This window comes from Tursiops truncatus, chromosome 7, assembly GCF_011762595.2.
Source record: "Tursiops truncatus isolate mTurTru1 chromosome 7, mTurTru1.mat.Y, whole genome shotgun sequence".
In the NCBI taxonomy this organism is placed as follows: domain Eukaryota; kingdom Metazoa; phylum Chordata; class Mammalia; order Artiodactyla; family Delphinidae; genus Tursiops; species Tursiops truncatus.
Window position 1 is genome coordinate 57,655,579 of NC_047040.1, and position 12,675 is coordinate 57,668,253.

At 34.4% G+C, this 12,675-nt stretch overlaps 1 protein-coding gene and 1 long non-coding RNA gene across 12 annotated transcripts in view; one reads left to right on the forward strand and one right to left on the reverse strand.

The window, feature by feature from the left end:
* ATF2 (activating transcription factor 2) overlaps positions 1-12,675 on the forward strand; it is an 87,933-nt gene that overhangs the window by 53,010 nt on the left and 22,248 nt on the right. For all 9 annotated transcript variants that reach the window (XM_073807545.1, XM_073807546.1, XM_033859995.2 and 6 more), the window contains 2 exons: positions 65-179; positions 2,640-2,726. In XM_073807545.1, the coding sequence (XP_073663646.1) occupies positions 65-179; positions 2,640-2,726 (202 nt within the window). The remainder of the gene's footprint in view (positions 1-64; positions 180-2,639; positions 2,727-12,675) is intronic.
* The window catches only part of LOC109547888 (uncharacterized), an 89,684-nt gene that overhangs the window by 8,249 nt on the left and 68,760 nt on the right, over positions 1-12,675 (reverse strand). For 2 of the 3 annotated variants that reach the window (XR_002173857.3, XR_012333072.1), the window contains exon 5: positions 173-1,531. The exons of the other annotated variant lie outside the window; for it this stretch is intronic. This is a non-coding gene — a long non-coding RNA (uncharacterized lncRNA). Of the gene's footprint in view, positions 1-172; positions 1,532-12,675 lie in introns of those variants that run through there. 3 annotated transcript variants of the gene reach the window in all.

A 12,675-nucleotide genomic window follows, 5' to 3' on the forward strand; every position in this document is an offset into this window, starting at 1 on the left:
GTATTTTTAGAGATTATTGATAGGGATTTCTTTTCTCTAATTGCCCTACTTTTGTTTTCCATAGTCCTGTACCAGGCCCATTTCCTCTTCTGTTACATCTTCCTAATGGACAAACCATGCCTGTTGCTATTCCTGCATCAATTACAAGTTCGAATGTGCATGTTCCAGCTGCAGTCCCAGTAAGTTTGAAATTTAGACTATTAAAATTTTTTCTTTATAGTAAAACCGATCTTTGTAATCAGAAAATACAGCCCAAGGGGGGGCTGCTTGATTAGTTTATGAAACTGAATTCAACAAAATACTTAGTGGTGAGCAATATTTACTCACTGATATTTATTGTGATAGCATTTACCTTTCAAGGCAAACACAATTGGATAGAAAACATTTTTCCATCCTAAAAATCTTGTTTTCCTTTTATTTTTAGTATTAAGAACTTTATTCCATATTCAACCCATTTCAATTTGCTAGATTTGTAGAATTCAAATATTAACATAGATTTCTATTCTTTAAGAAGACATTTATACTGGAACACTTATCAGGTAACTCCATGTTATTTTGATTACTATAGAAATTGTTTATAAAAGCACTCTGTGAAATATTATGGTCAGGTTGGGTTTACAAAATTCCTTTGCTGTCCCAAGCGTGTGAAAATCTAAATGGTCTAGTAGAATGGGCAATAGATAGTCCCCACTTTCCTAAAGAGAAGATGCATAAGAAAAGTTTTTTGAGGGCATGTTAAATATATAAATTTTGAAAGACATAGACAGTAGTTAAATATCTACTTACAATATTTAATAACATAGTGAATATTTAGAAGCACATTCTTTGGAATAATATGTTAGAAATAATCCTTTTTTCCTGTTCTCACATTTCGTAAGTTTATTCAGACTCTTCAAATGTGTCTTCAACATTCAAGTTTTCATCATTAGAACCACTTTTTAAGAAATCTCACACAATTTTCCAAAACACATTGTTTTCATCCTCACCCAAGTAGTTTCAGTATAACACTTTTGTGTTAATCTATTAACACAATCTATTAACACTTGTGTTTAATCTATTATTGTAATCCTGGGAATCTTACACCAAGTCCTAATATTCATTCATGTAATAAAAAGACAGTTTCTTCTTTTACCTTGTAGATAGTTGTTTCTGATCAGTACAATATAATCACTTATTGTATAGCTTTTAAAAATTAGTTTTAAAAGCCTCTTTACAGTAACATCTAACACTTTGGTGAAATTATATCCTCAGAAATAATACTAAAATTAATGTTAAATATTTACTTTTTTATTAACTAGTTCTTCCAAAGTGACCTTTCTAAGTATCCAAAATTAACATTGATTGAAATAATTTCAAGATAATATGTTGTCTTCAAACAGAACTTTGTTGTTCAGAATGAGATATTTTATAAGGACTCGAATATAAGGTGATTACTTCCTCTTTTCTCAGGATATTTTCAAGGGGGAAACATCCTTGTCCTGTATCTGGGATTGTATGGTTATCCCGTTAAATGTAACTGTGATGAGAGAAACTGAAATGAAAAAGAGGTATACTTTAGGTACATAATAATTAATCATTCAGTGTTGATATTAGGTTTTTTAAAAAAGGCAAAAACCAGAAAAATCTGTTACATATTATTATTATTAGAGGAATTATTAGAGGTAATCAGGTTCTTCTTTGTCATACTTTATATTAATATATCAAAGAACTTTCATTGTATATTTTAGAAATTTTATATGTATATATTTTAGAAAAGCAAAGTTCATTGTTGAAATTACTTTCTATGCCTAGTTATACATTTTATAACTTATATTTATTTATTTATATAACTTTATTTATTTATAACTTTATTTATAACTTTATAACTTATATAAGTTATAAATTAAGTTATATAAATATAACTTATATAAGTTATAAATAAAAAAAAGTTATAACTTTATTTATAACTTATATTAACTTATATTTATAACTTATATTTATAACTATAAGTTTTAACATTCTTTCCTTTCACATTCAAAATGGAAGGGTGACAGATCTGTGAGAAATCCATCACTTTAAATATTATTTTCTATAAGAAGTCATTTAAAAAAAGGAATTATGAAAATTGAAGATTAGGAAAGTGAGTGTCTCAGAACAACTGACAACTTTTTTTCTTTTTTTTTTTTTGCGGTACGTGGGCATCTCACTGTTGTGGCCTCTCCCGTTGCGGAGCACAGGCTCCGGACGTGCAGGCTCAGCGGCCATGGCTCACGGGCCCAGCCGCTCCATGGCATGTGGGATCTTCCCAGACCGGGGCGTGAACCCGTGTCCCCTGCATCGGCAGGCGGACTCTCAACCACTGCACCACCAGGGAAGCCCCAATTGACAACTTTTGAAGGATAAATCAGGATTAAGATCAATAAGGGTTCAGACAGAGATACAGTTTTCTAATTCTGAAGTCTCAAATAATTATACCAATTATATTTATATTAATATTAATATACATTTTCTATTAATGTATAATATATTGTCATGTAAATGTTAATGCATTATATTGATTATAATATGTAAATTATTATAGCAGCCATTGTGCAAATAAAAGTACAAATCTCATTTTGAATATATTCTCTAGCAATTATTTTTCAATATCTTCTGCATAGCTTGTTCGACCAGTCACCATGGTGCCTAGTGTTCCGGGAATTCCAGGTCCTTCTTCTCCTCAACCAGTACAGTCAGAAGCAAAAATGGTAAGCAAGATTTTATTTGTTCTATACATTTCTTGAGCCTGTTTCGAATTAGTTTTTTCCATTAAAGCCCACTTCAAATGCACAATTTAGATCAAATTTTATAAAATCGTGGACTGTATTACATTACAGAAGAACCAGAAAATTTGGACAAGGAAAGCTTTCATTAGCATAGTGACAAGCTACTGATACTTTAAAGCAAATGAATGGATTGGGAGTAAAGTTCTAGTTCTTGTCATTGGTTTGTCTGATTTTTGGTGTGGCTTTTTAGATAAATCCTCCCCCTGCTGGAGGCTAGAGATATTGCAGCTGAAACTAGAAGTAATCATCTGAAGGCAGTGCTGATATAATGAGTGGTTGTATACAGTCATACAAATGAGTAGAACAGAATTAACTAGAATTCTGAAATAGTATATGAGTTAGTAAACATTACACATAATATATAAACGAAAACCATATTTTTGAGTTATGTTTCAGACACTAAGAAATTGGTGGTAAGGGATGAACTATAGAGTAGGAATCAAGAGACGTATTTTCATTTTAATCCTGATTCTGCTATTCAGTACCCCTAATCAACCCACTTTAACTTTTCTGAGACTCATTTTCCTCATCTGTGAAATAAAGGGGTTAAACTTTGATTTCTGGGGTCTCTCTTAGCCCCAAATCCTACCAACTTGCTAATTTTCTTGGTAGAAGATCTGAAGCTGCTGCTGTGGGATGGGGAGTGTGGGGGGTTGGTTTTATTCAAATAAGTGTAATTCTCCCTTCTATAGTCTAACACACTTTAAAGCTAATTCTTCTTAACTACAACCAATGAATCGATAGATAGTTTTCAGACACCTATTATTTGTTTCAGTTCTATGCTAGGCACTATACTAATAATATAAATCTGTACACATGAAAGCCATTATGTATCAATATTATCGCAAGGCTTTAAATTTTTTACTGCTATTCTCCATTAATGCAAATAATCAATCTGAAATTGGCATGGGATAACTTTTTTTTTTTAACAGCAAAACTTATATACCATCTGAATGAATAATAGTTGGTTGAAGAGTATTAAAATTAGCTGGTTATTGATTGTGGTGAGGGAACTTGAAAACCCAGGAGAGGAATTTTTCACATACCAGCATGTTTAGGTCAAAGGCATGGAAATAATAACTAAGATGAATCTTTTCCACTTAATAGCAGAAGAGCTTCACTGGGAATGTGTTTTACACTTCCTACTTTAAACATAACTGTTACAATGAAAAGTTCAATTAGTGAAACTGAGTAGAGTAGAAATAGAAGTTAAAGAGATCCTGTTGTTGTACACTGTATCTAAAAATATTTTTACATATTCAGTGGACTTTTTTTTCCCACAAATTAATTCCAATGGAAAAAATCAGATTTAAAGAAATACTTTTGGCTATAAGAGATTAGGCCATATTTGTAGAAACTAGTAAACTTCCCTGAATAACTTTTTCTTTTAATCACTAAGAAATTTAATAAGAATAAAAGTGTTTTGTATGCTTGTATATTAAAAAAAATACCAAAGCTATATTTCATAAATTTATATATGAAAAAGTTATTGGTTGAAAGCCCCAAAATAGCATGGGGAGTCACAGATTGCCCCACTTAAATTTAACAGTCCAATTAAATTTCTTACTAGAATATTGTTAACATATAAAATAGCCATATTTAGGTGATTGCCTATTTTAATTGGGATAGTAAATAAGATTGTCCTGTTTTTAATTTGAAAAGACTCAGAAATTAGTCCATTTCCTTTTTTTTTTTAAGCTTTTTGTTATGGAAGAATTCAAACACATACAAAATAAATAGGTTTCTATAATGAACCCCCATGTACCCATCATCCAGCTTCAATTATTAGCGATATAACTGCCATTCTTGTTTTATCTGTACCTCAGACCACTCCCTACCCTCACTCAATTTTTTTTTTTTTTTTTTTTTGCGGTACGCGGGCCTCTCACTGTTGTGGCCTCTCCCGTTGCGGAGCACAGGCTCCGGACGCGCAGGCTCAGCGGCCATGGCTCACGGGCCCAGCCGCTCCGCGGCATGTGGGATCTTCCCAGACCGGGGCACGAACCCGTGTCCCCTGCATCGGCAGGCGGACTCTCAACCACTGCGCCACCAGGGAAGCCCATAAGGCTTTCTTAATGTAAAATTTACATAGATTGAAATGGACCGATTTTATCTGTACAGTTTAAGTGCATTCATGTAACTCACACCCTTATGGTATAGAACATTAACATCTACCCATCAAGTTTCTTTATTTCCCTTCCCAATCAGTCCACCTCCCCCAACTGTTCTTGCATTTGTCACCAGCAATGTAAATGGAATCAATATATACTCTTGTGTTCAGCTAAGCATATGTCTATGTGATTTATCCATGTTGTTGCGTGTATCAAAGTTTGTTTCTTTTTATTGCTGAGTAGTTTTCCATTGTGTGAGTATACCACAATTTCTTTATCCATTCTCCTATTGGTGGACACTTGAATGGTTTTTAGTATTTAGCTGTTGTGAATAAAGCTCATATGCACATTCTTGTATAACTCCCTTTGTAGATGTATATTTTCATTAAGTTTATCTACCTAAGAGTGGAATTCCTGAGTCAGAGAGTAGGTATACATATAACTTTATAATAAATTGCCAGACCTTTTGCCAAAGGTTTACATTCCTACCAGCAGTGTATGGGAATTCCAGTTGTTCCCACATTTTTGCGGACATTTGGTTTTATCTATTGTTTTCATTGTAGACATTCTAGGAGATTGTGGCAGCATCTCTTGGTTTCAATTTACATTTCCAATCAGCCAGACATTATTTGTGATATTTTTTGCTCATTCTTTAAATTTGGTTACTTGTCTTTTACTATTGTGTTATAGGAATTCTTTATATATATTCTAGATACAAATTTGTATATAGATATGTATATATATATATCATGAATATTTTCTCAGTCTGTAGCTTGCCTTTATTTTTCTTAATGGTATACTGTATTACCGTTGATTGCTACTTTTATCTTTAATATTTTCTTTGTCTACTTAATTGGGTTTAATTTGCTTATCTTTTTTTAGCTTCTTAAAGTAGAAGCTTAGATTATTGATTTAAATCTTTTTACCTTTCTCATATAGGCATTTAACGCTATAACTGTGCACAAATTTTGATATGCTGTACTTTTATTATTTATTTTCTAATTTCCCTTGTGATTTCTTCCTTGAACTGTGGGTTATTTAAAAGTGTAGTATATAATTTCCAAATATTTCAGGGCTTTTTATCTGTTTCATATTGATTTCTATATTAATTAAATTACATTGTGGTTTGGTAATGTACCACCTTTAGTATATTTGATTGTCCAGTGAATCAGTTTGATTGAAGAATTTTCAGTGCTTGAATTTCATTATCATTATCAAGTATACTTATATATTGGTATAAGTACAAAACAAATCTACCAACCTTTGGGAATAACCCGGAAATAGTTTGGGTTTTGTAGTTTAATTCATGTTCATTTATTTTGCATCAGCCTCATTTAACAGTTATTTCTAATGATTGCTGTTTATTTAACAAACATTTCTTGGGTACTAAGAAATTCATCAGACGTGATCTTAAGTTTTGAGATTTTTCTTGCAAATGTTTCCAATGATCATCAAGAGAGTAAAAAAAAGTCTTCTTATCTTTTTAATATGCCATTATTGATTTTTTTTTCCCAACAGGTATGGCAGTTAGGATTATATTGTATCAATGAGGTGTTTGGCTCTTGTTTTCAGTTTTTTGATACCCTTGATGGTGACTTTTGTGCACAAAAACCATTATTGAGAGTCTCCTTTTTAAAAATAAAGTTACAAATTCAAAAACTTATTTCTTCCCTAAGTTCTCAAGGCCAATTTATAAATCGAGTTGTACAGCGATCACTTTTAAAGGGCTTAAAATAAAATTAAACATACTAAACTTCATTTTAAACTTAATATATCCTGTTTTCTCTATAGGTACCTCATTGTCTAACAAACTTCCCCAAGTACTTCAATAACTGAAATAATTAAATTATAGATATAATGAGGGTTTGGTTCTCTTCAATATTCCTGTATTATTAAGAGGCTTAGTAAGATTATCTTAGTTCTTCCAACTAAAATCACAGGACTAAATCAATCTCAAACATTTAAAACTAAAATCCAAGGGCAGTCTCTTACTCTATGTGGCAAGTTATTTTAGATACATTTGTAACATAAAATACAAAATAGTTACAGATTGTTTCTAAATTTAGATTAAAATGTCAGTGTCATTGATTACTTAATTAAACATCAAAGGGCTAAAAAAAAGATTTACTAAATAAATAATTGTATAATTCTAACTGGAGAAAGTTGAGACTAGGTTCATATCCCATTGCACAGAGGTTTCTTAATGATCAGATAAACGATCATGGGACTTAATTCTTTCTCTATCAGTGATAGAATTCCAGTTCCATGCTCTCCAAATGAATGGTTCCCAGCTCACATCCCCTAGATTCACATTACACATTAAATAATTTTTCTGACTGTTTACCAGTCTGTAGCACCCCAGCAAAACTTATAATTTCTTCTTTCACTGCTTCAAGTGGATTTTGCTTTGTTGTTTTCAACTCTTTGAAGATATTTTAAATATCCTCCCTGCTTGATTCTGCATTTCTGTTAAGGATTTGTTGGACTTTTGTGGTCACAGTCTGTTAACGACATGCTAAATAGTGCAGCAATGGTGATTATGCTAAATAGTGCAGCAATGGTGATTGTGCTAAAATGTGGTTAAAAAATAATGTTTGAGAAATGGCAGCATTGGAACACATAAGAATGGGTAGCGCACTACAGCTGAAGAGAAACTTATTTGTATCCTAAGATAGCCAAGGATGCTTTTGTGGTGCCCTGATTTTCAGATGCCCAGTGCTCACAGGAAGATTTATATGCATTGTGTTTGTGTCTACTATAAATATTTAAATAAGATCCTTCTTTTTTGCTAAAGAAATTTCTTCAGGACAAGTTGTGTTTGTTATGTTTTGTTTTTTAAAAACGTTAAGTCTTTGGAAAAGTAAGCACGTAGTTTTTAAAAATATATATATATGGTGGTCCACAAATACAAGATTACCTAGTATTTTTTAATACTCTAGGAAAATTCCTATTATCTACTATTTTCACAAAATTTCACTGGATCTCACCAGATTTAGGTTTAGGGGTTTTGTTGGTCATTAAGCACATTAAACCACAGATATTTGCTATCTGTGTTACTCTTCTAATAAAACAAATTTCCTATGTAATATTTGTAATCAAAAAGTAACTTCTGGGGCTTCCCTGGTGGCGCAGTAGTTGAGAGTCTGCCTGCCGGTGCAGGGGATACGAGTTCGTGCCCCAGTCCGGGAAGATCCCACATGCCGTGGAACGGCTGGGCCCGTGAGCCATGGCCTCTGAGCCTGTGCGTCCGGAGCCTGTGCTCTGCAGAGGGAGAGGCCACACGGTGAGAAGCCCGCGTACTGCAAAAAAAAAAAAAAAAAGTAACTTCTAAATAAGAAAATGTTAACCATCCAGGAGTTTTGTTTAAGAAGATTTAGTAAAGTATTTGAGTAGTATTCCCCAGAATCATTCCTTTAAGACTTGTGTGACAAACTGAGAGAGATCTTTGCACACAGTGGGTAGCCAGTAGGGTTTCTGCAGGGGGTTTCTACTGAGCGCTGACAGAGGGCATCTTGGCAAATGTTCAGAAACCTACATTAACTTAGTTGGGCCCTGCATGGAACCTCATGTTCAGCAGAATTCTTCTGACCTGCCTCTGCACGCCAAGCTAATCAGCAAACACCTAACGAGCCCACTCCAAAGAAACAGACTCTCTCCCAACGTACTTCATTTTCATATGTTCTCTGGGGGTGGGGAGACAAGATTTCACGAGGACTGATGATGCTGCAAAGACTACAATAATGATAATTAACTTGCTGAATTTAGAAGATTATGCTGTTAATTAGTTGCAAAATAAAGATAAGTAATAGAGCAGCAGATGGTAGGATAACACCCCAGAGAAGGAGGGTTATTACTCTGATGAGCTTTTGTGGCACATATGAAATATGGATCTGACTTTTTCATACATTGTTTCTAGAGAACATTGTGTTTTTTCTTTGAACTGTGATAGAGTAGTTTCTTCCTACCAAGTTCTGACAGATGTGATAAAATTTGTTTTCAGGGGTACAACATATAACATAGAATTTGAATAACAAATTATTTTTAGCAGATTACCTCTTAAGATGAGTGTCAGATTGGTCAGCACAACAGACTATTTACTCTTTAATTGACACAATCTCTAAGAAAAAAGTTTTCAACATAGTAGTTGAATTTTACAACACTAAAATTTTAACTCTAAACATTAAAGCACTAAGTCTGCTTAGAAATGTAGTAATAAAGATTTTAGTTTTCTTTCACTGTATACCTTTAGTTTAAAATTAAAATTATGCCTAGCTTTTATTGTACATGTTAGAGAATATAGACTTGTTAAATCTTACTTTCTCTGAGTATTCAATCTTTATTTACTTAACTAGATTTCTCTATTGATAGAAATTTTGATCTTAGTAATGGACTGACCAATGTCTAATACTCTTCTTAATGATTATTAAAATATACTTAGAATACTTAATATTAGACAAAAGCTCTAGTTTGGAAAAACTTTTATTTAAAATATGTTTGTTCAGTGAAGTAAGAGTCAACAGACAGAATTTCTGGTCCTAGCTCTGTTTCTTTTATAACTACCTCTGTGCTTCTGGGAAGTAACTTCACTCTTTGGGCCTTAGTTTCTTTATCTGTAAGATGGTAATTGGACTAATTGATTAGCTCCAAATTTCTACTGTAAAATAAATATTATATTTATATGTTTTCATTAATTTGGGGGAGGACCAAATAGTTGCCCTTCTTTAAAATATCTCTAACATATATGTGGGTGGATTGTAGATATCCTTATTGTAAAATGTATATGAATAATGACAACTTCCTTCACCTAACCCACTGTAATTTCTTTTAGTGTATGTGTGTTTTTGTTGCTGTTTTAAAAAAAAAATCTGCAGTTCAGAGCAGTGTTAATTAACCCTTGAAAACCTTTTTCTTACATTTTGTACCCAGTGGCACACTTTTCCAAGTAAGACCCATCGTAATCAATGTAACAGCATGGAGTAAACATTAGAGCTTCCTCCCTGGATGAGTACTGTATACCCTAGGGCAGTCAAGAGAGGATAATGAATGCTGCTTTTAAGTGCTCTATAAGGTAGTAACTTGCCCTACTAAAGATTATTCAAGAGAGTGATGTTTATGTACTTCAGACTCCCCTAGGTGCAGTTACTGTATTTCATTAATTCTAAGAGTTAAGCTCTTCACTATAAAACTTTAAATGCTCTTCTTTGTTTTCTACCTAAGGACTTAAAAATGTTTTACCAACACATAATTTACCAAGCTTCACATCTCAACCAATATGTATATTTATGTACATTTTATATGCAGAAATGGAAGCCCACCTAACGCTATAGATTGGTGGGTTTTGTTTTGTTTTGTTTTGTTTTTTTCCGGTACGTGGGCCTCTCACTGTTGTGGCCTCTCCCGTTGTGGAGCACAGGCTCCGGACGCGAAGGCTCCAGACGCGCAGGCTCAGCGGCCATGGCTCACAGGCCCAGCCGCTCCGCGGTATGTGGGATCTTCCCGGACCAGGGCACGAACCCGTGTCCCCTGCATCGGCAGGCAGACTCTCAACCACTGCACCACCAGGGAAGCCCCATATAGATTGGTTTTTAAAAGATATAAGTATGCACACTCAGATCCTCCTCCTTCTGTTTATATGACCCATACCTTCAGACTCCTCTCTTTTTACTTTAAGTTCTTTGACCATTTAGCCTAAGTATTCCTACCTGATTACAGCCAACTACTGCTTTGGTCACCTACCTAATTTTTAATCCATCCACTTCCACATTAGCCCATCAGTTATGAGTGTCCCAATTTCCTGGATCTTAGCTGCTAATGTGGTCATTTCTGCTTGTTTAAAAAAGAAGGAAGAAAAAAAGCAACCAGGAATCTGACCTGGATTCTGAAAGATGCAGTGTGTCACATGGTCTTGAGAATATATTTTCCATAATAAAATATGTCTGAAGCTAAACCAGTCCTTAAGATGAACCCCTAAATACTTTTTTTCCCTCTAAGTGTATTTTGAAAATACAAAAGTATAGGAACTTTCCTGATTCTTTGGTGTCCTCACCCTGACACCTGTGCTAAAAAAATAGAGGCCTCAATAGCTGTTTTTGAAAAAAGTAAGGAAGGGACTTCCCTGGCGGTCCAGTGGTAAAGAATCCGTCTTACAATGCAGGGGACACGGGTTTGATCCCTGGTCAGGGAACTAAGATCCCACATCATGCCTCAGGGCAACTAAGCCCTCACGCCACAACTACTGAGCTCACGTGCCTCCATTAGAGCCCGCGTGCCGCAAACTACAGAGCCCACGCACTCTGGAACCCACACATCACTACAGAGCCTACGCACCCTGGAGCCTGTGTGCCACAACTGGAGAAGAGAAAACCCACATGCCACAACTAGAGAGAAGCCTACACACAACAACAAAAGATCCTGTGCGCCGCAACAAAGACCCAGTTCAGCCAAAAATAAATAATTGTTTAAAAAAGAAAAAAGTAAGGAAGTTGATACTTAAGAAATCCTTTTATGAATCAGGTAATTTTGCATATTATATTTAATCTTTACCTTATCCCTGCAAGGAAATTACCATTGTTCCCAATTTTACAGACAAGGAAACACAGACTCAGAGATTGAAATGATTTGTTCAGAGTCACACAGGTTGTTTGAGGCAGAGTTAAATTCTAAACAATAAAGTGTCTTCTCAGCTGTATACATTATGTATGCTAATATGTATACAGTATACATTACATATACTAACCTATTGTGGTGCTATTTGCAATTCATAAAGAAGTATTCAGTCAGAAAAGATGGAAAAAACATACCTGATCCTGGAGTGACAGGACTTTAGCAGTTGCAGTATCAGACTTGGCATTCCTAATCCTTTGTGATTGTCTTTCATGCTGCGTGGCTTGCGAGATCTTAGTTCCCGGACCAGGGATTGAACCTGGGCCCATGGCAGTGAAAGCATGGAGTCCTAGCCACTGGACTGCCAGGGAATTCCCTTGTGGTTGTCTTCTGAATCATCAAGCCATCCAGCCTTAATTTCCTTATCTTCCTTAATTTTTAATCTTAATTTTTTCCTTTTTCTTTCTTGATTTTTCCTTTTCCGTTTTTTTTTTTTTTTTTGGTAGGATAACATATGTAACATGGTGCCATGGAAAAACTGTGCACTTTGAAATTAAGGAGATCCATGTTCAAATGTAGGATTTTAACTAGCTTAATGGCTGTGTGACCTTGGGCAAATGATCTCTAGTGTCCTAATCTGTAAAATTGGAATACTGTTTATTAGAAACTCATTGAAAAACTACTGATAATGCAACAACAGGGATGGATCTCAAGTGCATTATGCTAAAGGAAAAAAGCCAGATTCAAAAGGCTATATACACTGTATGATTCCATTTATATGATACTCTGGAAAAGGCAAAACTTTGGGGATCAAAAAACAGACTAGTGGTTTCCAGGGGCTGTGGGTGGGAGGAGAGTGACAGGAAAGAAGCATGAGGAAAGTTTGGGGGGGGTAATAGAACTGTTCTGTATCCTGATTGTAGAGGGTGGTTGCACGACTGTATGTGCTTGTTGAAACTCACAGAACTGTACACTAAAAAGAGTTCATTTTACTGTATGTAACTTATACCTCAACAAAATATTTTTTATACTACTGACTTTGTTTTTAAAATCATACCCAGATCTACAATGATTAGCAGTAGAAAATGTCCATTAACACTTGTCTAGTTAGAATTACTGCTTCATTGGAAATTTTGATCTTTTCTTGTATGCTTGTT